Source organism: Leptonychotes weddellii, chromosome 5, assembly GCF_054177405.1.
Source record: "Leptonychotes weddellii isolate Sample4059 chromosome 5, ASM5417740v2, whole genome shotgun sequence".
Classification (NCBI taxonomy): Eukaryota; Metazoa; Chordata; class Mammalia; order Carnivora; family Phocidae; genus Leptonychotes; species Leptonychotes weddellii.
Window position 1 is genome coordinate 35,439,870 of NC_138373.1, and position 22,774 is coordinate 35,462,643.

At 55.0% G+C, this 22,774-nt stretch overlaps 1 protein-coding gene across 3 annotated transcripts in view; it reads right to left on the bottom strand.

The window, feature by feature from the left end:
- RAB40C (RAB40C, member RAS oncogene family) overlaps nucleotides 1-21,116 on the bottom strand; it is a 28,571-nt gene extending 7,455 nt beyond the window's left edge. For 2 of the 3 annotated variants that reach the window (XM_081820428.1, XM_081820426.1), the window contains exons 1-4: nucleotides 20,529-20,592; nucleotides 20,152-20,373; nucleotides 1,203-1,263; nucleotides 633-693 (exon numbers count right to left, since the gene is read on the bottom strand). In XM_081820428.1, coding sequence (XP_081676554.1) covers nucleotides 633-693; nucleotides 1,203-1,263; nucleotides 20,152-20,293 — 264 coding nt within the window. In that variant the 5' untranslated portion in view covers nucleotides 20,294-20,373; nucleotides 20,529-20,592. Of the gene's footprint in view, nucleotides 1-632; nucleotides 694-1,202; nucleotides 1,264-20,151; nucleotides 20,374-20,528; nucleotides 20,593-20,935 lie in introns of those variants that run through there. The other variant, XM_081820427.1, reaches the window with a different exon arrangement.
- Between the last annotated feature and the right edge of the window lie 1,658 nt (nucleotides 21,117-22,774).

Below are 22,774 nucleotides of genomic sequence, written 5' to 3' on the forward strand. Positions count from 1 at the left end.
CCCTGCAGCACAGACAAGACTGGTCCTGCGTCCAGACCACTCACTCTGACTCCGCAGTGAGAGTCTAGAGCAGATCTGGGCACACAGCTACTTTCCCTTCTCCTTCTAGCCTCGAACCACATACAGATCCAGTTGGCACACAAGTATGTTGGGGGGAACCCAGAGGATGCAGACAGAAACGAGCAGGTGCCCACATCCCTGCACACCGCCCTGCCCCGCTGAGGACCCACAGCAGCCCCTTCCATGGCGGCTCCAAGGCTCAGGCTCCACTATCCTCGTCAGTGATCCCGGCCAGCCCACTCCGGAGCCCCCAGCCCTGAGATGGGCTTGCCTCCCCAGGCAGCCCCCTCCATCAGCACATCCAAGTCCAGAGAGGTCACCTCTTCTTCCCGGGGAACTGGATGACTGAGCAGCATCTCCAAGGGTCTCAGCACACCAACTGTGGCACCTCCACCAGCAGGAGCCATGGGAGCCGATGGGCACAGAGGGTACCCAAGGTTAGACCCCCAGTGGAAGCCTGGTGTTCAGATGTCAAACTTAGCTTCGAAAGAATCATGCACGTGGGGTCTGACAGCACAGCAGCGGGAGGAGGTCATCCTGGAGAACGGCACCGGCACGGTCGCTGGGCTTACCTGTGCGCCCCTGGAGTAGGACCTGAAGATGGTGCAAAACCTGCCTTGGCCCGAGGTGTCCCTGAAACACAGGGGGGTTGGGGGACGCAGCCCATGGGACCCCAGCATGCACAGTGTCATCCCTGTGAGGTGCTGGCCCCTGCCCCCTCCCACTCCACAGCTCACCCTGGCGGACCTCCATGGGCCTGTGTGCCTTGGAACCTTGCCCTGCTGGGCTGGAGAACCCCACCACTGTGGGAATTCACGCCTCCTGCTGAGGTTCTGGAAGACGCTCCTTCATGTGGAGCCCAGGGAAGAGCAAGGGCAGAGGGGCCATGGTCACAGTGGAAATGAGTGTTTCTGGGCCAAAGGGAGCTGGGCTCTATCAGACCAAACAGCCCAGACTTCTGGTTTCTGCATCAGAGTCCGTTCCACAGGGACACAGGGTCTGTGCAAACGGCTATTCCAGGGAGGGTCAACAGGATGCCATCCCATCTCTGAGGACTCCTGACTCACTTGAGGCATCGCACAGTGACACTGAGGTGCTGCAGTCCCTGCCCCGGACACCTCGCCCCGCAGGGCCTGACTCACCAGAGTTCCAGCTTGACCCGCCGTCCATCCAGCAGGATGGTGGTCGTCTTATAGTCGATTCCTGGAAGGAAGCAAAGGGTAGCTGCAGGAAACACGTGGGGAAAGGCCCACCAGGACCCACCGTGCCAGGGCCAAGGGCCGTGCTACCCCCACCTGGTGCCTTCCCGTGGCTCCAGCCCAGCAACCCAAGCAGGCCACCCCAGTGTCGCACCGAGAGTGCGTGCTGGGTGCTGACAGCCGCCGGGCGGAGGGAGGAGGCTCGTCTCCGTGCTGACCTGCTTCGTCTGGGTCCTGACATCGACCTCCCAGAGGCTAAGGGTGTCTGCGTTCTTGGTTCACTGTAGCCCCTGGGTACTGACAAATGGAGCGTGCTGGGAGCATGATGAAGGGGCAAGTAATCTCTAAAATGCCATCTCTCTGGAGAGCTCTCTGCAAAACCCACGCCTGCCCTAGCTTCAGTTTTTGTTTTTACTCTTTTATGAGTTAAAGAGTAGGAGCAGGGACACTTAGCTTACATGGAACATCTTCAAGTGGTCTGTGGGCCATCCAGAAACTTCCCACAAGCTATGTCTTCCCTCTTCCATTCCTAAACCTTAAAAATCTCATCAGTTTCTTGACTTTATAACACTTGCTCCAAGAGGGCTTGAAAATGGACTTTTTTTTAAGGTTTATTTTTTATTTTTATTTTAAGATTTTATTTATTTAATTGAGAGAGCAAGAGAGTGTCAGCAGGGGAAGGGACAGAGAGAGGGAGAAAGAATCTCAGACTCTGCACTGAGCGCAGAGCCTGACACAGGGCTCAATCTCACAACCCTGAGATCACCACCTGAGCCGAAACCAAGAGTCGGATGCTTAACCGACTGAACCAGCTAGGCGCCCCATTTTTTTAAAGCATACTCTAGACCCAATGTGGGGCTTGAACGCACAGTCCCAGATCAAGAGTCACATGCTCTACCAACTAAACCACCCAGGCGCCCTGTTTTTTTTTTAATTTATTTATTTTAATTTAATTAATTTATTAGAGAGAGAGGGCGCAAGAGCAAAAGCACAAGCAGGGGGAGAGGCAGAGGGAGAAGCAGACTCCCCGCTGAGCTAGGAGCCCAATGCGGGACTTGATCCCAGGACCCTGGGGTGGTGACCTGACCTGAAGGGAGACGTGTAACTGAATGAGCCACCCAAGCGTCCCAATGGTCTTTTTTTAAAAAGATTTTATTTATTTATTTGAGAGAGAGAGAGAGAAAACTAGGACAAGCAGGGGGAGAAGCAGGCTTCCCACGGAGCAAGGAGCCCGATGTGAGGCTCGATCCCAGGACCCTGGGAACATGTGAGCTGAAGGCAGACACTTCACTGACTGAGCTACCCAGGTGTCCCAAAAATGGGCATTTTTAATGCAGGTGTTGTTCACACACACATCATGTGCACATGGCACACCCCCAACCCTGGCACTGGGGCCTCTACCCTCACTGTCCTTCTGCCCGGCCAACTCCCAGCTGTGCATGAAAACCTGGCTCCCATGCCTCAAAGGACATTAAAAGAATGAAAACATCCTGTTTTCCTCTCCGACAAAACAAGAGAAAATATTTGCAAATCACATATCTGATGAGACTGGTATCCACAATATAGAAAGGTATGCTACAACTCGATACCAAAAACAACCCAATTAAAAATGGGCAAAAGACTTGAATAGACATTTCTCCAAAGAGGATACACAAATGAGCAATACGCACATAGAAAGGTGCTCAACCCCACTCAGCATCAGGGAAATGCAAATCAAACCACAATGAGATGTCAACTCACACCATTTAGATGGTTATTAGAGGAAAAAACAAAGAAAATCACAGGTGCTGGTGAGGGTGTGAAGCAGCTGGAGCCCTCGGGCACTGCGGTGCGGGTGGGGAAGGGTGCAGCCGCCACGTGGAAAACAGCCTGGTGGCTCCTCAAAAACTCAAACACAGAATTACTATCTGATGCAGAAATTCCACTTCCGGCTTACAACTAAAAGAAGTGAAAGCAAGGAATCAACTACGGATGTATTTCCACATCCACGCTCACAGCCGCACTGTCCACAGCCGCCAAAAGGTGGAAGCAGCTCATGTGTCCATCGGCAGACAAAGGGAAAAGTGTGGTCTGTCCATGCAGTGGACCAGTGCTCAGCCCTAACGGGGAGGACAGGCCAACGCGTGCTCCCACAGGGGTGGGCCCGGAGGGCATCGCGCTCGGGGAGATAAGCCTGTGGCAGGAAGACAAATATGGCGGGATTCCGCTTCTCAAGCCCCCTCGAGCCGTCAGATCCCTAGAGACAGAAGGTAGATGGAGGTCACCAGGGGCAGGGGCGGGTGGGGAGTCAGCGATTCATGGGGACAGAGCTTCAGTTTGGGAAGATGGAAAAGCTCTGTGGACGGACAGTGGTCGTGGTCCCACAAGAGCAGGAATGAGCTGTGCGCCTAAAGACGGCAAAGGGGGCAAACTTCCTGTTAACGTGTATTTTACCACAATTAAAAGAAAAGGGAGAGAAGACTCTCTTGCACGTATTCTCAAGCGAAAGAAACACTCCGCAAGAAGAAGCAAACTCAGGCCTCTCCCCACCCGTCCTCCCCCCAGCCAGTTCTCTCATCTCTATGCTTCTGTTCCATGTTCCCCGACTGGTGTCCGCTCAAGCATCCTCGGTCCTGGGTGGGAGCTCCTGTAATTCTGTCAAACAGGAAGCACAGATCTGGCCCAGGACTTGCCTCTTTTTGGTCCTGGATCTACACCTCCTGCGAGACAGAAACGGCGGTGACCAGAAAGGCTGTGGATGTGGACGCCCGTGCTCTGGGCAACATCACCTCCAGGTGGTGGGTCAGCCCAGCAGGCTGGGGGCTAGGGGACGGGACACTCCCCGGCACCTCTCCGAGGCTCCCCGCAAAAGGGTGCTGCCCAGTCACCCCAAGGTGACTCCCAAGGCCCAGCTGGGAGTGGCAGGGAGGAGGGTGTGACCAGCAAAGGCCCAGGAGACGAGGTGCGGTGTGGCGAATGCAGAATGCAGCTGGGCGCCTTGCGGCTCTGTCTGCCCACGTTCCACCGCACTCATCACCATCCCGATGGCGCCGTGACTTTGGGGTGCAGGCTCCGCTCTCCAGCAGCGGCGCTAAACGCCCTGCCAAGCACACAGCAGGCCGATGAGCATGCAGAGCTGGGAGCTATCCCAAGGAAGGGTCTGCTCCATTTCCAACCTGTCCTGCTGCACAGCCCGCCCAGCTGGGTCTGAGGGCTCCCCGGACCACAGGGCTTTCAGGGAAGGCTGCAGAGGAGAGCTCGGAGGCGGCAGGAAGCCACGCCCGCCCCCCACCCCGCCTTGCCAGGAGCCCTCATGGCCCCCACAGAAGGCTGAGCAGCCTGTGTGAGGGGACTGAGGGAAGTGGGCAGCGGGGCCCAGCTGCAGACGGCCTGGCCGCTGGCCGAGAGCTCCTGACAGGGCGGAGAGCCCCAGGCTGACAGATTCACATGGGCACCAAAATTTCAAATATATCCTTCATGCCTACCCTGCCCCTCATCCCCGCCTCCCAAATCTGGACAAAAACGTACGGTGTACTTCATAAAGTCTCAGAAGATACAGACCCACAAGTCCACAGAGTGAGGCCTGCCTGTGAGAAAGCAGACTCTCCGTGCCATCACCAGGGATAGTGTCAACTAAACTTAGTCACTGCTCAGGCAGCTCCGACAAGTCCTGGGTCTCCAGATCCGATGCTGGAGGACTGCAGTCACACTCCCCCTGCCCCACCCCAGCAGTCCATGAACACTGAGCCCCTCTTTGAAAAACTGCTCAAAACACGGAATCTTGGACAGCCCGGGCACGACCATCAGAATCAGCTGGTGGGGGCTCGGATAACTGCCTGGGTGCATGTGGGGGTGACCAGGCCTCCTGAGGTGACGGGAGCAGCTCACATGCAGGGTGAGGGTCATACTGGGTGGCCAAGTCTCGGGCCCCAGAACTGGGAACACTCTCTGGACAGACACAGGGCACTGGGAGGCCAGTGGGGGCCAGCGGCAGCTGACCAGTGCCCAGGGAGACAGGTGCTGCTCCGGTTCCCAACCCTTCCCACGCGAGAGCTCTTGAAGCAGTTATTTGCCCAGTGTTCTGGGGGGTCTTTCCCGTGTCAGTGCAGCCCAGGGCCCATTTGGTGACTCCAGCAATCCCACATCCCAGCTGATGTGTCCCACTCCTAGCTAACAGCCAGTCCTCTCATCTCTGTGCTTCTGTTCCATGCTCCGGGAGCTGTCCTCAACTTTACCATTCTCCTCTGACCCTTCAAAAAATTCTGCTGCTCTTTCTAACCTCATTTCTCAATGCTCTTTCTGGCCCTCTGAACGCTCTTTTCAAATAACATTCTGTTCCTAGTTCTTGGACGCAGTATCTCTTTGTATCTCAGGCAACACTAATTACCGGATTGTTAAGGTTCTCAGATGTCTTTCCTCACACTGTGTGGTGGCTGGCTGTCCACCAGCCCTCGGAGACCCCAAGAAGCTGCAGGAAGTCCAGGTGACTCTGCTCAAGTGGGGCTCACGATGGAGCTGTCAGGCACCTCGGGGTGTACGGAGGTCCCTCGTCTTGGACTGGGGGCTATTCCTGCAAAGAACTAGCTGCTGCCTCTGGGCAGCACGGGATGCTACCTGAGCACCAGCAGCAGAGGCGGCCGGGGCCCTCCGCCGTACCCACTTCTCCCAGGGAGCAGACCTCCCGTGTCCCCGCTCGGCCCCCACCCTGGCTTCAGTACCAGAGGGCCCGGGGGCATGGGGTCCTGCCTGCGCCTCACAGCCAGGCTTCAGGCCTCTGCGCTTCGTCCCGCGGTACCTGCGTCCCACACACTCAGCCTCTCTCACCTGACGGGGCCACAAGTTCCCAAGAATGTCCTTTCTACTGTGTTACGGGGTTTCTCAACAGAGTGGCAATTCACTCGACACAAATTACTGTTTACGTTCCTACTATACACCAAGCGCGGTTTCGGGAACAACAGGGGCTTGCGTCGTGGCTGTCCCACACCTGCACCCGGACGGAGAGCTACAGAGGGTCCCTGTGAGGGGACACGTGTTGTTGTCACAGACTGAGGAGACACAGGCCAGGGACCGCAGGTGAACTGCCGTGCACATGATTGCTGTGCACCAGAGGGAACAGTCCTGAGTCCCACAAACAGCTCCAGCGTCTGGCAGGTATTTGTATAGGAAGCACCTGCGGACCTCACTCTGCGTGAAGACCCATCTTGCACAGTGCGCAAGCCCTATCCGCACACCACATTTGGCAGGGATGCCACCACCTTGTGAATCACGGGGGTCTTGCTGGTTCAGAATTTTACCAAAAGTTCTTTACCATTTTGAAAAAAACCCACCTCCCCCTTAGTAACACCTGCACCAGGTACATTTCTACTGTCATCTTGTCAGCGTCTAGTACACCTGGATCGGAGCACAAGCGATTTAGGATGCACTGCCCCTCTTCCCCCTCATGTTACAGATACTCTGCGTGTACACGTTCTAGTTCTGCACGTGGATGGCCTGGATGACCTGCAGATCAAACTCACTGCTTCGCAGGACAGTACAGGGGACGCTACAAAGTACTGGCCCCAGAGGGCCTGACATGGCTGAGGACAGCACCCGCCGACAGCGACATGATGCCACGTCCCTGCACCACAGCCCAGGCAGGGCGACGGGGGCAGCTCCCGGCCCTGGGGAAACACCGGCGGATGCTGGAGGAGCAGGAACACTGTAATTACGGGCTGCTGACTGGTGTTCTTGTTTTTGATAGTCACCCCCTTCCTGGTGGTGCCGGGGGAGCTCCTTGCAGAGACCCACTTCACCAGGACGTGTGAGCACAGCTGTGGGCGTCCATCTCCCCTGGCTTCTCACCCTTGGCAGGGGTGCGCCTGTCACCTGTGGGGCGTCTGCAGCCAGACGGCCAGCCTGTCAAGGGTGACCTGGACAAGAACCACCCTGCTGGCTGGAGCTGATGTGTGCTGTCCCGTCAGGAGTCGGCAGACGGACAGGCTACGAGTCACACTCTCTTCCGCTCCCTCCTTCAGAGCTTCACCAGAGCTCACATGCCTGTCAGCATGGACTCAGGACCACTGACCTCCAAGAAAACCCACTGTCACTAGGAATGACATGGTGCTCAGGCAGAGAACACACGAAGAGGAACCAGACAGCTTCAGCCATCTGCCTGGTCAGCTTGATTTGCTGTATCAATCAAGACTGTCGGTTCAATTTTCCACTGTTCAGAATGAAAACCACTACACACAACCGGGCGGACCTCTGGGTGTGGGCATTTCCCACACACCTGTCAGACCCACCTGAAGGGAGAGGGCAAGGAAGGACATCGCCTGCCCGGACAGGTCATCTGTCACCACCTCCTTCCTGTCTGAGGTCCCAGTCTTTATGGAAGAAATGGCAACACTCAACGTGTAATTATCCAGCTACTTTACAACACGATTAAAAGCCACAGAAGGACTTTTTTTTTTAAAGTAAGTTTTATGCCCAACATGGGGCTTGAACTCATGACCCGGAGATCAAAAGGGGTACATGCTCTACCGACTGAGCCAGCTGGGCAGCTACTCTGGATTTCAGCTGAGGTCATGATCTCTGGGTCCTGCGATTGAGCCCCGTGTCTGGCTCCCCGCTCAGCAGGGAGTCTCTTTCTCCCTCTGTCCCTCCCCCTGCTTGTGCGCGCGCTCGCTCTCTCTCTCTCTCTCTCTCGCTATCAAATAAATAAATAAAATCTTTAAAAAAAAAAAAAAGAAAGAAACAGAAGTGCTAACTGGTGTCTTCCTTTGGAAGTGGAAGAGGGAGAGGAAGCCATTCCCCACAGGCTCTCCCCACTGCAGCGGCTCCTGATAGGGGAGCGGCATCCAGGAATGGCTGGGAGTGCCCCTGGGTAGTGCGGACCACCAGCTCCAAGCCCTCACAGCGAGGCAGGCCACCCACTGAGGTCACAGCAGGCTCCAACAGCGACACAGCGGGCGGAGCCCCCAGATCATGCCTCCCAGGAAGGAAGGCTCGAGTCGTTCTCCGATCGAGGCACACCCCGTGTGCTTCCAACAGGACGTCTAAACCCAAGACAGGCAGCTATTGCTTAACGGTTACTTCCTAAGGAGGGAAAACAAGCTCTCCCAAGTCCCCAAAGACAGACAAGAAGCAGAAGAGGAATGTTGGGATCTTCTAGGAAGCAGAAAAAGCTCCCCATGACACAGGTGGATGCACAGAATGCCCTGGGACGCACACAGCAGTCGTCCTAGCGGGCCCAGGCCCAGGCAGCCCCCCTGTACACACACGTGCAGCCTGAAGCACCTGAGTGGCCTTCATGCTTCTCGTCCAAGGGGAAGGCCGCAGCACAGGCCTATGCCCAGGAACTGCGCCTCACACCACACAGCGTGCTTGGGGACATAAACGGGGATTCCACACATCCCCGGTAGACACAGAGGCGGCACTGGGCAATGTGGCAGGCACTCCTGTGTGGGCACGGGGTCCTGCCTCCTGGCCCTCACGCCCCTGGGTACACGGTACACCCCTCCCCCAGAGGATGGTGGGAACAAAGACTTGCTTCTGACCCTTGGAGTGAGGCCAAGGCGACATATGTCCCTCTGTGATCATGTTACATGGGATGTCCCACTGGCAGATTCTCTACCTTGCTGATTCTATGAAGCAAGCCGCCCTAGGTAGAGCCCCGTGCGCCTTGGAAGTGAGGTGGCGGGTACCGCCAACAGCCCCACAAACTTGAAAAGGATTCTCTGGGGTGTCTGGGGGGCTCAGTCAGTTGAGCTTCGGACTCTCGATTATGGCTCAGGTCACGATCTCAGGGTCACGGGATCCAACTCCGTGCTCAGCGGGGAGTCTGCTTGAGATTCTCTCTCCCACTGCCCCTCCCTCCTGGCACACACGTGCACTCACGCACTCTCTCTCAAATAAAGAAATCTTTTTTTTTTTTAATAAATTTCTTTTTTTTTTTTTAAAGATTTATTTATTTATTTGAGAGAGCGAGAATGAGAGAGAGTACATGAGAGGGGGGAGGGTCAGAGGGAGAAGCAGGCTCCTCGCCGAGCAGGGAGCCCGATGCGGGACTCGATCCCGGGACTCCAGGATCATGACCTGAGCCGAAGGCAGTTGCTTAACCAACTGAGCCACCATCACCTGGGGGAGTCAGGTGTGAAGATGTGAATTCTGGCAGACACAAGCATTCAGTCCAAAGCAAGAACCAAGACCAGCAGTATCTACCAGAAATGCAAACACACACTCCCCTGACCAGTCACCAAAAATCTACCCAAATCAAAATACAAAGAACTTTTCATGACGGTGTGGTGGGCAGAATAACACCCCCAACCTGTCCCTGGAGATGTCCTCCCCCTAATGCCCGGAACCTGTGAACACGCATCCCGCAAGGCGAAGGGACCTTGCAGGTGTGACTGGGGTGACGGGCCTTAAGAGGGAAAGGGTCCTGTGTTATCTGGGTGGGCCTGAGGTCATCAGGAATCCTTAAAGATGGGAACTCTTTCCTAGCTGAGTCAGAGATGAGATGCAAGGAGGAGAGACTCAAAGCCTGGAAGGGCTTGACCTGGCTTTCAAGACAGAGAAAAGGGAAGGCGGGCGAGGCATGTGGGTGATCTCTAGAAGCTGGGGCTGCCTGGTTCACAGCCAGCAGAGACCCGCGGGGCCTGCCAAGGCCATGAACAAGGAGCAGACCTCCCCGAGAGCCTGCAGAAAGGACGGCCCAATCACCAGAGCACGGAACCATAAGATAATGTGTTACAGCAGGAACAGGGAAGGAGTACGCTGTGGGAAAGGAACGGGAGGTTATCTACTGCAGCACTATTAACAGACTGGGTACAAAGTAAAGCCCGCCCACTGGGGGTGGTTAAGCAACAGAAGGTGACCCCTAGGACGGAAGGCTGTCCTAAAGAAACAGGATAAAAGGGGGTGCCTGGGTGGCTCAGTTGGTTAAGCGACTGCCTTCGGCTCAGGTCATGATCCTGGAGTCCCTGGATCGAGTCCCGCATCGGGCTCTCTGCTTGGCGGAGAGTCTGCTTCTCCCTCTGACCCTAACCCCTCTCATATGCTCTCTCTCATTCTCTCTCTCTCAAATAAATAAATAAAATCTTTAAAAAAAAAAAAAGAGACAGGGACTATTATAAAAAAAAAAAAAGAAAGAAACAGGATAAAAGGAAAGTGAACGGAACTCTCACCCCCCGCCCCCTGGGACAGTCCAAAAACCGTCTGGTGGTGCCTACTAAGGTTGAACACACCCTACAACTCGGCAACCCCACTCCACAGTGTATCCCCAACAGAAACACACACATACAGGCACCAAAAACAAGTATGAGAATTTTCGTAGGAACACCATTCAGAAAAAACCCAAACACGGAAACTTTCCAAAAGCCCTGGTGCAGAAGAACAGATAAAGACACTGCAGTCGGCACAGATGACAGCCACACAGCACCGAGGGGGCCTCACACACAAACGCGCGACCGTGCCTCACAGAAAACAGGGCGCATGTGACTCCACGTCTAGGAACACTCGAGAAATACAAACCAGCCTGGAACAGAAACATCAGCAGCTGCCAGGTCTGGGAGCAGACAGGCTGGTCTGCAAGGAGCATGGGGGCTGAGGGTGGTGATGGGTTCTCAGGTGTGCACACCTGTCAGCACTCACAGAACTGCAAATTTTAAATGGATCCGGGCTCTGGGCACACAAATTATACCTCAAGAGAGCTGATTAAAAAGAAAAGGCAGGGGCGTGCCTGGCTGGCTCAGTCTTAGTTAAGCATCTGCCTTCGGCTCAGGTCATGATCCCAGGGTCCCGGGATCAAGCGCCGTATTGGGCTCCCTGCTCTGCGGGAGGCCTGCTTCTCCCTCTCCTCCCCGCTTATGCTCTCTTCTCGCTATCTCTGTCTCTCTCAAATAAATAAATAAAATCTTTAAAAAAAAAAAAAAGAAAGAAAGAAAAAGAAAACAAGGTCACGATCCCAGGATCCTGGGATCAAGTCCCATGTCGGGGTTCCTGCTTCTCCTTCTCTCTCTGCCCCTCCCCCTGCTTGTGCTCACTCACTCACTCTCTCGCTCTCAAATAAACGAATCTTAAAAAAAAGAAAAGAAAAAAGACTGACAACATCAAACATTGGCCGAGATGTAAAGCAACTGGAACTCACACATATTGCTGGTGGGAATTCAGAATGATAGAGGACTTTAAAACACAGCTGGGCAATTTCTCATGAGTTAAGCAGACAAAAACACACGTGGCCAAGCAACCCCACTGCTAGAGACACATGCACACAAAGACTTGTGAGTTAGGAATGTGTTCATGCCAGTAAATCATACACTTGCAAACAGTCAACATAATATGCATATTTACCACAAAACTAATTTTTTTTAAATATATGTATTTTTTAAGATTTTATTTGACAGAGAGACACAGCGAGAGAGGGAACACAAGCAGGGGGAGTGGGAGAGGGAGAAGCAGGCTTCCCGCCGAGCAGGGAGCCCGATGCGGGACTCGATCCCAGGACTCTGGGATCATGACCTAAGCCGAAGGCAGACGCTTAACAACTCAGCCACCCAGGCGCCCCAAAACTAGATTTTTTTTTCAAGTTTTATTTATTTAAGTCATCTCCACACCCAACATGGGGCTCGAACCCATGACACTGAGATCCAAGAGTTGCACATTCCTCGGACTGAGCCGGCCAGGGGCCCCCCCAAAAATAAAATTTTTTAAAAACTTTAAAGATTTGTACAAGAATGTTCATACCAGCATTCTTCACAACAGCCCAAATCAGGACATGACCAGTGACCAGAACCGTACTGACAGGTGAATGGATAAACAAATTGGGGTTTATGTTTGCAAAGGAATGCTTCTCAGGAACAGGACAGATGGCTATGGTGTGTGCCCCATGTGAGTGAGTCTCACACACATCCTGCCGAGCGACACAAACCAACAGCATGAAAGACCATCTTGCATGACTCAATTTACAGGAAGTTCTGGAGAGGCAAAAGTAACCTTAGAGTGACAGGAAGCACACCAGTGGGGGCTGGGGGCTGGAGGCTGGGGGCTGGACTTCCAAGAGCCATGACAGAACTTTTAGGGAGAAGTGGAAACAATCCATATCCCGATTAAGGCAGTGGTTAATGGGTACACACTTGTCGAGACTCACTGAACTCTACACTCAAAATGGGTCCATTTCATCATATGTAAATTCCATCTCAATAAAGCTTATTTCAAAAAAGTAAACCCACAGGATATTGACATGCCTAGAGTTTAGATTAATAGGTCTTTTGACCTTGGGGGCTCTGAATCCAGATTGGAGCTGGGTGCGAACACCTGTCCCCTAGCATGCTGAGCACACAGACATGGAGGGAACAAGGACACTCGAGCTCCTGTCCTTCTCCAGGTCAGGGTCTGACCCACAGGCACACGTAAGTCTGTTGCTGGGGAAAGGAGGAGGGGGGCCGCCTGATGAAGGACGGAAAAGGAAGCAGAAGTTACCTAATGCATTTCAAGATGCCTTTCCACATACACTAGCACGCCGGCTTTCAGGAGGAGGGCTCTAGGGCAGTCTGTGGACCGGTTTCCTTAATAAACCACAACAGACCAGACCAAAGCACAAGCTTTCATAAGAAGCAAGCACACTCTGTGTACAAAATTTGACAAAATACAGAACACTTAACATAAAAAAAAAAACACAAAAATTACTCATAACCCCCAAATTCAGAGATACCCACAATTAATGTTTTCGTGTGCCTCACTGCCCGATTCTTTCATTTCACACACACTCATACATGATGTCGTTAGACAGACTCTGCCTGCTTAACAAGGTACCAGCTTTCCTCATGTCACTGCATACTCACTATTCCCCCAAAACACCATTTTTAAAGGCTATATAATATCTCGCCCTATGAATATACCATATTTCCCCTCTGGACCCTTGGGCGTTTCAGGCTTTTCATTTCTTTTTTTTTTTTTTTTTAAAGATTTTATTTATTTATTTGACAGAGAGAGACACAGCAAGAGAGGGAACACAAGCAGGGGAAGTGGGAGAGGGAGAAGCAGGCTCCCCGCTGAGCAGGGAGCCCGATGCGGGGCTCGATCCCAGGACCCCGGGATCATGACCTGAGCCGAAGGCAGGCGCTTAACGACTGAGCCACCCAGGTGCCCCTGGGCTTTTCATTTCTATTATTAAAAAAGAAAAGGAAAGGGGCGCCTGGGTGGCTCAGTTGTTAAGCGTCTGCCTTCGGCTCAGGTCATGATCCCGGGGTCCTGGGATCGAGCCCTACATCGGGCTCCCTGCTCCACCGGAAGCCTGCTTCTCCCTCTCACACTCCCCCTCCTTGCGTTCCCTCTCTAGCTGTCTCTCTCTGTCAAATAAATCTTTAAAAAAAAAAAGAAAAGAAAAGAGAAAGAGAAAAAGAAAAAGAAGCCTTGACTGTCTTCAGTTGTGTCCCCTATTATTCCCCAGGAAAGACCCCTACCTAATTTCTAAGGCTCTGGAGAGCACATGCTGTGGACTCCCTTCCTGCACGACTCACTCCTGGCACTCCTAGCACCAAGCGTCGCCAGATTTCCTGTCATGCACTTACAGGTGAACGTTCCATCCCCAAAGTTAAACATCTTTCCGTCTATTTTTCATTAGAACCCCCTCTCTGAGGACTCTGTGTGTGGCCCTGGCCAACGGACTTCAAATGAGGAAAATCCTCCTAAAAATGATATGACCACCAAGCTGTCCTCACTTACCCAGGGATCTGGTCATTGCTGGACCCAAATCAAATCACTGCCAGCCCCGGGGACTGAGAGAGCTGCGAGTGTGAAGGTGCCCAGGACCTCGGGCTCCCACGGGAGACCCGGGTCAGACCAGTGCAGCAGCTTCTGCAGGGAGACGAGGGACCTGTGCTCAGGGACACACCTCCTCCCTGTCCAAGCTGCAGCCATAAGGAAACCAGACCCAGCTCCTGACATCTTCCTGCCAACATGAGACCCAGGAAGAACAAGACCACCCTGTGAGAGGTCACCATGTTCCTGAGTCACTCAAGGCTGCGCACAGCGTTTCAAGTCTGAATAACATCTCTAAGCTCACTAGCCATCCTCGCAGACCTGATTACCAGGTACTTGCCCTACCTTGGCTCCTGGGAAGGTGCAGACCGGCAATGACCCAGCTTGCGACCCCAGAAACTACTAGATGGGAGTGCAGGCCCGTCTCCATCACAGTACTGCTACCGATCCCGATTCAGAGCACTTTGTTCTGACCCACTCTGGTGGCTTCCTGGGCTCAAAGACGTGTGTTTATCACCTGGCCAAGATCTCTGTTCAGGGTCCACATGAACTCACGTGCCCAGACATGTCTGTACTCTTGACACTTCTCAAAATCGGTGAAGTCCCTGCCTGCTCCCAGGATTCAGGCCTCCTGCCATTCTCTGTTCTTGCTCAGAGATGTTGGCCTCCTGACACCAGGCCCTCTGCACTCCTTCTTGGTTAGACCCCTCTTGTCCTTCCCTCCTTCCTCACAACCCTGAAGCCCTATCTTTCTGAGCACCGCCCACCCATCCTGCACAAATCGCGCCCCCCCTTATGTGTTCCAGACAAAGGGCCAAAGCTTGTCCGGTCGTGTTCTTGGGTCCCTGCCACACCCACTGGTGCCAGGTTTACTTGGCCACCTCTGTCTTCCTGTCCCTCTCCCACCCTCCAAAGGATGCACACCCACAGTCGACAAGGCACTCAATACTCCAGTCTTGGCAGAATAGAACCACACGCTGCGGACATGAGACTTCGCTGGTCATTACCGGGCCTATAAGAGCACAACCGTAACTAACAACCTCCTAACACCTAATGCTCGCTTGTATTTACTCTCATTCCCAAAGGATTTAAGGAGCCCATGTCCTCCCACCCGAAGGGTGACCCCATACACCCAGTCTTCCCAGTCTCCCACTCTCAGCCTCCTTCCCCTGCATGCCCAGGGCAGCAAACCCAGCCCCGTGGGCCACCTTGCTCCAAACCAGGGCACTGGACACGGAGACCTTACCCCACTTCCTCCATATGGCAGATGGCAACACCCTGACCCATGTGGCCCCAGACCCCACAACACCCACACAAGGTGCTGCCCACTCCCCAGGCCTGGCTACAACTCCACCCTCTGCCTTCCGCTCCTCCTCCTCACCGGGTCCCAGACCAGGTACAATTCAGGTACAACAGGAGGGCAAGTACCCGAAAAAACACTTCCCGCCTACTTCCTTGGCTCCCTGTTGGGGTCTCCTTCCTGAAACACATTTCTGTTGACTTCATCAACCAAGCCACACTCTTGCTGATGGGAACATGACACAGCAATGTCACAGTGACAGCGCAGCCCTGCAAGAGAGGTCAGCCCTGCAACGCCATGTGCCGGCTACTGAGGCAGATATGCTCTGACCTGCCTGAGCTTACGGAAACTGCTCAAGGCTGGGGGAAAACTTAAAATTTTAAATATTCTACCTACTTTAGGACAACTTAGGCAAGGCCATGCCAGCTCAAATGACCAACCGGCCTAATTAACTTCATCTGAAGCAGATACAGAAGTCTGCACCTCCCGGCCTGCCACCCCGTCAGGCTGGGCTAAGCTGATCTTTACGCGGCACACATAGCAGATGAGTGCCTCTGGCAAAGGGGGAGCTAGGAATCCCAGCCCTGCACAGATAGGTGTATGTGTGGCACTCTGTGGCCTGCTGGAAACTTCTCTGGAAACTGGTGGTTTGCTGCCCTGGTTAGCAGCTGACCCTGGGAGCTGTCGGGGCTCTGCTCTACTGGTCTCGGCCAGGAGGGAGGCAGGCAGGGCTGGAGCAGCTCAGTGAAGGGAGAACAAATGGGCCTCAGTGACTGTCCCAGGCCCCAGAGCAGAGGGAGGAGGCAGCCCCAGTATCAGGGAGGGTCTGTGATGAGAAAAGGGTCATCCCTGCCAGTCAGCACCAGGTGCCCAGCAGCCATACTCTGCCTAACAAAGCCTGGAGAGAAGCGTCAACCAGGAACTCGGTGACCAGCTGCCCAGGGGAAGGGGGTCGGGCAGCCAGTGCCTAGGGAGACAATGGGCGCCAGGCCCTGCACTGCCTACGGCAGCTACACTCTCTTGTCTGAGCCTCAGCTTCTCATCTGCCAAATGGGACAATGATGGTGCCTCCGTCACAGGATGGCAGAGACGCCTAGATGATGGAAAGAGAACTGGGGGAGCCCAGCACTGTGACCATGCTGGGCACACATCATACTCCAGGCCAACATCCCTCTTTGGAACCTGGCATCTGACAGAAAGGCAAATCCCAGTAAATTGCCCAGAAAAATGGGCAGAGTCCAGACACAAGCACCAACCACACACAGAGGAAGAAAAGGGACGACGAAGGACGACCCAGCAACCAACACCAGGTTTCTGTCAACACAGAGACACTGCACACAGGCTGCTCGTTCATTTAGGACACACAGCAGTTAATGCCTCCTGGGCATACATCTCACACCAACACCAGGGATAAAACAGCGGATGAGACACCAGAGACCCATCCTGACTCAGGAAAACAGCATGGTGGCGCATCTAGAGATGCAGTCTCTCCTTGGGTTTGCACTAAGGATAGAAACCAACTTCCAGCCAGGTGAGAAGAGATGTTCAGAACTGTCCAGTGAAGGGTCGCCTGGGTGGCTCAGTCGTTAAGCGTCTGCCTTCGGCTCAGGTCGTGATCCCGGGGTCCTGGGATCGAGCCCCGCATTGGGCTCCCTGCTCAGCGGGAAGCCTGCTTCTCCCTCTCCCACTCCCCCTGCTTGTGCTCCCTCTCTCGCTGTGTCTATGTCAAATAAATAAATCTTAAAAAAAAAGAACTGTCTTTTGGAGCTGGGGGACATGATGAGCTCCAGCCTAGCCATCGGGTTGCTGAAGTGGGCTGCTCCTCCCTGGGCAGAGCAGGCTTTGTTTGGTCCCATACACACCAACAGCCAGCAGGCCCCAGATACTCACAGCACACCTCATGCTCGCCTGGCTTTGTCCACACCTGTCACCAACACTGCGCTCCTCCTACCTTCCCCGCCCCCCAGGCCCTGGGCTCAAAGTACACTCAGCAGCTCCCACCGACACTGACCCCAGATGAGCAGACATGGAGATGGATTCACATCCACTCTTGAGTCTCCCAGGACACAGGCATATCAACTCCAGTGTATCTTCCTGCCGGCCCCCAACCCTCAATGTGAAGGTTTGTGGGAGCCAAGGTGCAGAGCATGTAACTGCCCTGAATGTTCACTGGCCTCAGAAAAGTGGGACCAGGCCTGTGCACCGCGGTAGGACAGTCCCTGGGCTCCCAGTGCCCCAGTGCAGAGTCAGACCTGCGGGTTTACTCAGGACTATAAGCTGCTCACAAAACACCTGCGCCTCATTCCTGCCAACTTTCACAACCAAGCCTCCTTGACACTTAGGCTCTGGAGTGTAACTTCCCTGAGGATGGCCCGGGCAGAACCTCTATGCAAAGTGTTCTGCTGTCTCCCCAACAGAACAGAGGCCTCCTCTAAAACCACTGCTGTGTGTTCAGAAAAGAGGAAACTCAAGCCTCCCGAAAGGAAGGTTTCCAGCTCTACAGGGACCTACGAACCACAAACTAAGAGCCTGCTGCAGGCTCCCATGGGTGTGGGCACACGGTCACATAAGGCTGTCACTGCTTCAGGTGTCAGCACTAGAAAAGGCCGTTTCAATGACTCACGTGTTTGCAGAGCTGGGAAGAATGATGTGCACTCATGTACCTGTCTGAAGAACGAGCTAGACAAGACTTTGATGCAGGTAAGTAATCAGGTTGGCCCAAGGAAAGGAGTTTGATTACACGTCCTTCACCAAGTGGGGATTTCCCTGCCATGGGTCATCTGCTCCTGGTGAGAGGAACCACGCAAGTTTAGGCAGAAAACAAGCCTGGAAACGTGCTAAGCACTTTTAACAATGAAGAGAGAAAAGAAATACATGTATATCCTTTTAAGAGAATCAGAAATTTAAAAATTCCTGGAAGTTATTAACTCTTACAAAGAACAAATTCACATGATGGGGAACCATGAGAACCAGCCGCTCCAGAGCTTCCAAAACCCTCAAGGGTCTCCCTTAGGAAGGCTTCAGAGCAGAAGCAATTGCTCTCCCCTCTGCCCACTTCCCCAGGGACACAGCACTGGCCACCAGGGTCAGCGAGCTGAGCCCTGACCACACACAGCCGCCCCTCGTGCTGCACGCTTTGTAACCTCAAGGATCCTAGACACAGGCCAGCACTTTGCCTTTTCCACTTGATGCTGCGGTGATGGCAGGGACCTGTGAGTGCTCCTTTCCTCACCACTTCCGGCAGATGGCCCTCACCCTAGACCAGCTCACCGTGAGTCTCCGACAACTGCACTGTCGCAGGCAGGTCACCATGTTTTACTTAATATTGACCCTACTTCAGTCAATGTGTCCTAGGAACTGTGGCAGCCACCACGACCCAACAGAGAGCACAGGAGGTGGGTCCCATCTCTCCAACCAGCGGCTCTGTGTTCCCTGAGAGCTCGCCGCACCCAACTGGAGTCCCTGACGGTGAGGCTGAGCTGATCCTCAGAAGCATGTATGAACGTTCCAGAAAAACACCGCTGCCCCAGACGAGCCCTAGCCTTCTCACGCTCTTCTCAACATGCATCACCAGCCTCCCAGGAATGGGGCTCCAGGAAGCAATGCTACCACTGGAAAAGCAACTCAACCACTCACTAAGTCAGGAAGGACACCTCTGACAGTCACTGCCAAGCGTCTACTGAGGTGGCAGTAACCAATGAAAGGGCCTGCTGAGGCCCCAATGGAGGCTCTCCCTCACCTAAAAACAAATCCAGGGCCCCCCCTTTCTTGCCCTTCGAGCCATCTCCTCTAAGGTGGGGCTGAGAGCACATGCTTTAGGAGGTGGCACCATGCAAATCCAGCACAGCTAACTACAGCTGAAGCTGGTCCAGCAGGAAGGGCATCTAGCCAGTGCAGGTGATCCAACAACCTTGACAAGTCCTAAAATGAAAGGGTCATGTCCACACACTGTCAGCTGCCTATAGGCAACAACCTAGCCAACAACAAATGCTCAGAGCAGTCAGACAGGACTGACAAGAGTCCAAGAAACAAAGTAACAAAGGGTGTGGCGAACAAAGACCTGAAGAAGTAAAATCAGAAAAAGGCCCTTGCAAAGACTGGATGTTGACATGCTATCAGCAGATTTCCTGGTACCCCTCAAAAAAACCGCCATGTGGCCTGGGACAGGGCCCCCACCACAGAGGAGGTTCTGACCACAATGATCCCCTGGGCACGTTAGCTGCTTTTTTTCCTACGTGAAAGATGTAAATTGATGGAAGCTGGGACGAGTGCTGGGGATGTGTATTACCTGTGTACTTGAACAACGCAACCAGAAATTGAGGGGTGGGTATCTCCTTCCAGCACAAGGTGCGGGTTCCCTGAGCACTGAGTAACAACTGTCTCACAGGGTCAGCCTGCCTTTGAGGAACCCCATCTGCACACACATGCCACAGGGTCACGGGAAAACCCTAGCCATACCTGGCACCCCTGTCCCAGCTTCTCCACCTGGACTGCACAGAACCCCGGTGGCGGTGGGACCCCCACCGCTGGACGCTCCCCCTCAGGTACCTCCATCCGGGCTCCGGAACATACCTACTTTCACGCACCCTCTGGGGCGCTGTCACTCCGGGGCTGGGATGGCGCGTGCCCACAGCCACCACGCTGCTCTGCTCTGATGGACCCAGGGGCCCACTGCAAAGCCATTCGCCTCGCTGAAGGCCTCCATCTGACCTGGCCAGGGCCAAGCATACTGCGAGCTCTGGATCCAGCTGCTCCCCGCCCCCCACCCCGGGGCTCGGGCCTTCGCCGGAGGACACAGGGCTGAGAAAGAAAACACACCGCGAGCTGCCGCAGGCCTGCTCGCTGCACGGAGGGCCGCCCGCGCCACGGCCTTACCGTTGCTGTAGGCGTACGGGGACTCGGCCGCGCCGTCCTGCAGGCTCTCCAGGATCTCGCCCTTGCCCACGTCGCTGTCACCCACCAGCAGGAACTTGAGCAGGTAGTCGTAGCTCTTGACTGGGCTGCCCTGCGTCCCCATCCTCACGCGCGCGCGAGCCGCGCCCGCATGCCCACGGCGCCGGCCGCGGGAGCAGGGCGGGGAGGAGGCCTCGGACCGACCTGCGGGCCCGGGGCGCGGGTGAGCGGGGGCGGCCGGCGAGGCCCGGGCTGGCGGCGAGGGCCAGGTCCCGCCCGCGCCGGCCGTCCGCCCGCCCGCGCCGTCCGCCCGCACCTGCGCCACCACCCGTCGCCGCCGCCGCCGCCACCCGCCTTACCTCAGCACCGCCGCCGCCGCCCCGCCGCTTCCCGCACAGCGCCGCGCAGCCCCGCCGCCCCGCCCCCGGCCCGAGCGCCGCCATTGGCTGCCCCCGCCCGCCAAGGCCCATTGGCCGGAGCGTACGTCCGTCACGACCGCCCGCCCCCCCCACCGTTTCCCACACTCCACCGTTAAGCCTCCGGTCGCCCCGCCTCCACGCCGTCGCCATTGGTCACCCACCGCCTCTTTCCCGTGGCCATTGGTCCGTACGCACATCCGTCATGACTGCCCGCCCCCACCGCGCCCCACTCAGCTTTGGGGGAAGATTCTGGCCCAGAGCCACTGGTCCGCCCGCACGTCGATCACGGCCCCTCTCAGCCCACCCCACTCGCCCCGTGCTTCCCGCCCCTTTCCCTACACGCTCACCAATCAGGAGCTTGGGGCTTCAGGTTGTTTGCATACGCCCCCTCCCGCGGGCGGGAGCAGGATGGTGACGGTCCCCGGGCTGAGGTGACACGGCTGTGTCCCGGAGAACGAAAGCCCCTAGCAAGGTGCAGCCGCTGCTCCCGCAGACACCCCCGCGAGGGTGGCGAGGCTCCCTGGAACTGCGCTCCCGGGAGCCGCCCTCCCCGCGGTGGGGCGGGGACTGGGCGTGGCGGGCCGAGGCTGGCCAATCAGCGCTCGGAGAGGCCCGGGGAGGCGGGACTTCCGCTTCGGCGGGGGCGGGGCCGCCGGGGCGACGCTCAGAGCTATCCCCGGAGCGGGCGGGAGTGGGCGGCTGCCTGGGCCGGGGGCCCCTAGCTTACGGCGCCTGGTCGCCCAGGCCCAATGTTCTCGAACCTCGGCTGCGCCCTGGGCGCCTGCTCTTGGACGCCAGGGCGGATGGCTGCAAGGGCTCTACCCCACGCGGTCCCCCGGGTCCGAGCAGGTCAGGCGGGGTGGGGGTCCCGTCAGGGGCAGGGCGTGGGACTCCAGGAGGAGGTGACTCCGCAGTTGTTTACAGGATGAATGGGCAAAGAAGTATGAAGGACCTGGGAACACGTGTGAAGACGCACTTCCACTCTGCAAAATGGGAAATCGAAAATACCCTTTCCACCCATCTGATCGGCAGCATCGCTGCGGGCCAGCCCGCGGGAACAGCCCTCTCGGAGCGCGGTGGTCCAGGCTGGTAATTCAGCCCGGTCCAATGGTAGGGAGCTGTTGGATCAGCCGGGTTCGTGCAGCCCTATACGGACGCGAGAAGAGAAGAACGCAGATGACAGCATGCTTTATCCAGGATGATTTCAGTATTTACGCTTCTAAAAATTCATTTTACTGAAGGTTTTAGGTATAGAGAAACGATGCGCGCATAGGAAGAGGTCTGGACGTATGCTCAGCGGACGGACAGCGTCATTTGCTCTGGGGTTGGGGATCAAGAGTGACTTTCTCCTCATTGATAACATTTGTTTATGAGAACATATATATGACACCTAATAGCGGGTGACTCAAAAAGTTAGGTATAAAAATACCATACAGTGCAGTCGTTCAGCTTCTAGAGAAAAGAAAATTTACATCCACGCAAACTCTTGTACCGGAATCTGCATGGCAGCACTATTCGCAGTGGCCAAAAGGTGGAAACAACCCAGACATCCATCAGCAGATCAATGGGTGAACAAAGTGTAGCCTAGCCACACAATGGATGTATTCATCCATAAAAAGGAATAAAGTACTGATCTGTGCCGCAGTCCAATTATAGGAAATGCCCAGAACAGGCAAATCCATAAAGCAGATTAGTGGTCACCAGGGCCCCAGGGAAGGGGGAAATGGTGAGTGACTGCTTATTGGGTACAGGGTTTCTTTTTGGGGTGATGTGAAGCTCGTGATAGTCATACTACTTGGTAAAGTTACTAAAAATCATTGAATTGGCAACTCTTTCTGCCCACGGGTCCTGTCCCCGTGTTATAATAAAAGCACCTTTTTTCACTGTAAAACAAAAATCACTGAATTGTGCACACAAAATGGATGAATATGCCTCAATAAAGCTGTTAATCGGGGCACCTGAGTGGCTCAGTCGGTTAAGCGTCTGCCTTCGGCTCAGGTTGTGGTCCCAGGGTCCTGGCATCGAACCCCGCATCGGGCTCCCTGCTCATCTGGGAGCCTGCTTCTCCCTCTCCCACTCCCCCTGCTTGTGCTCTCTCTGACAAATAAATAAAATATTTTTAAAAAATAAAAATAAAGCTGTTAAGAATAATAAAGAATTAGTTGTCAAACAGCCCTTACCAGACC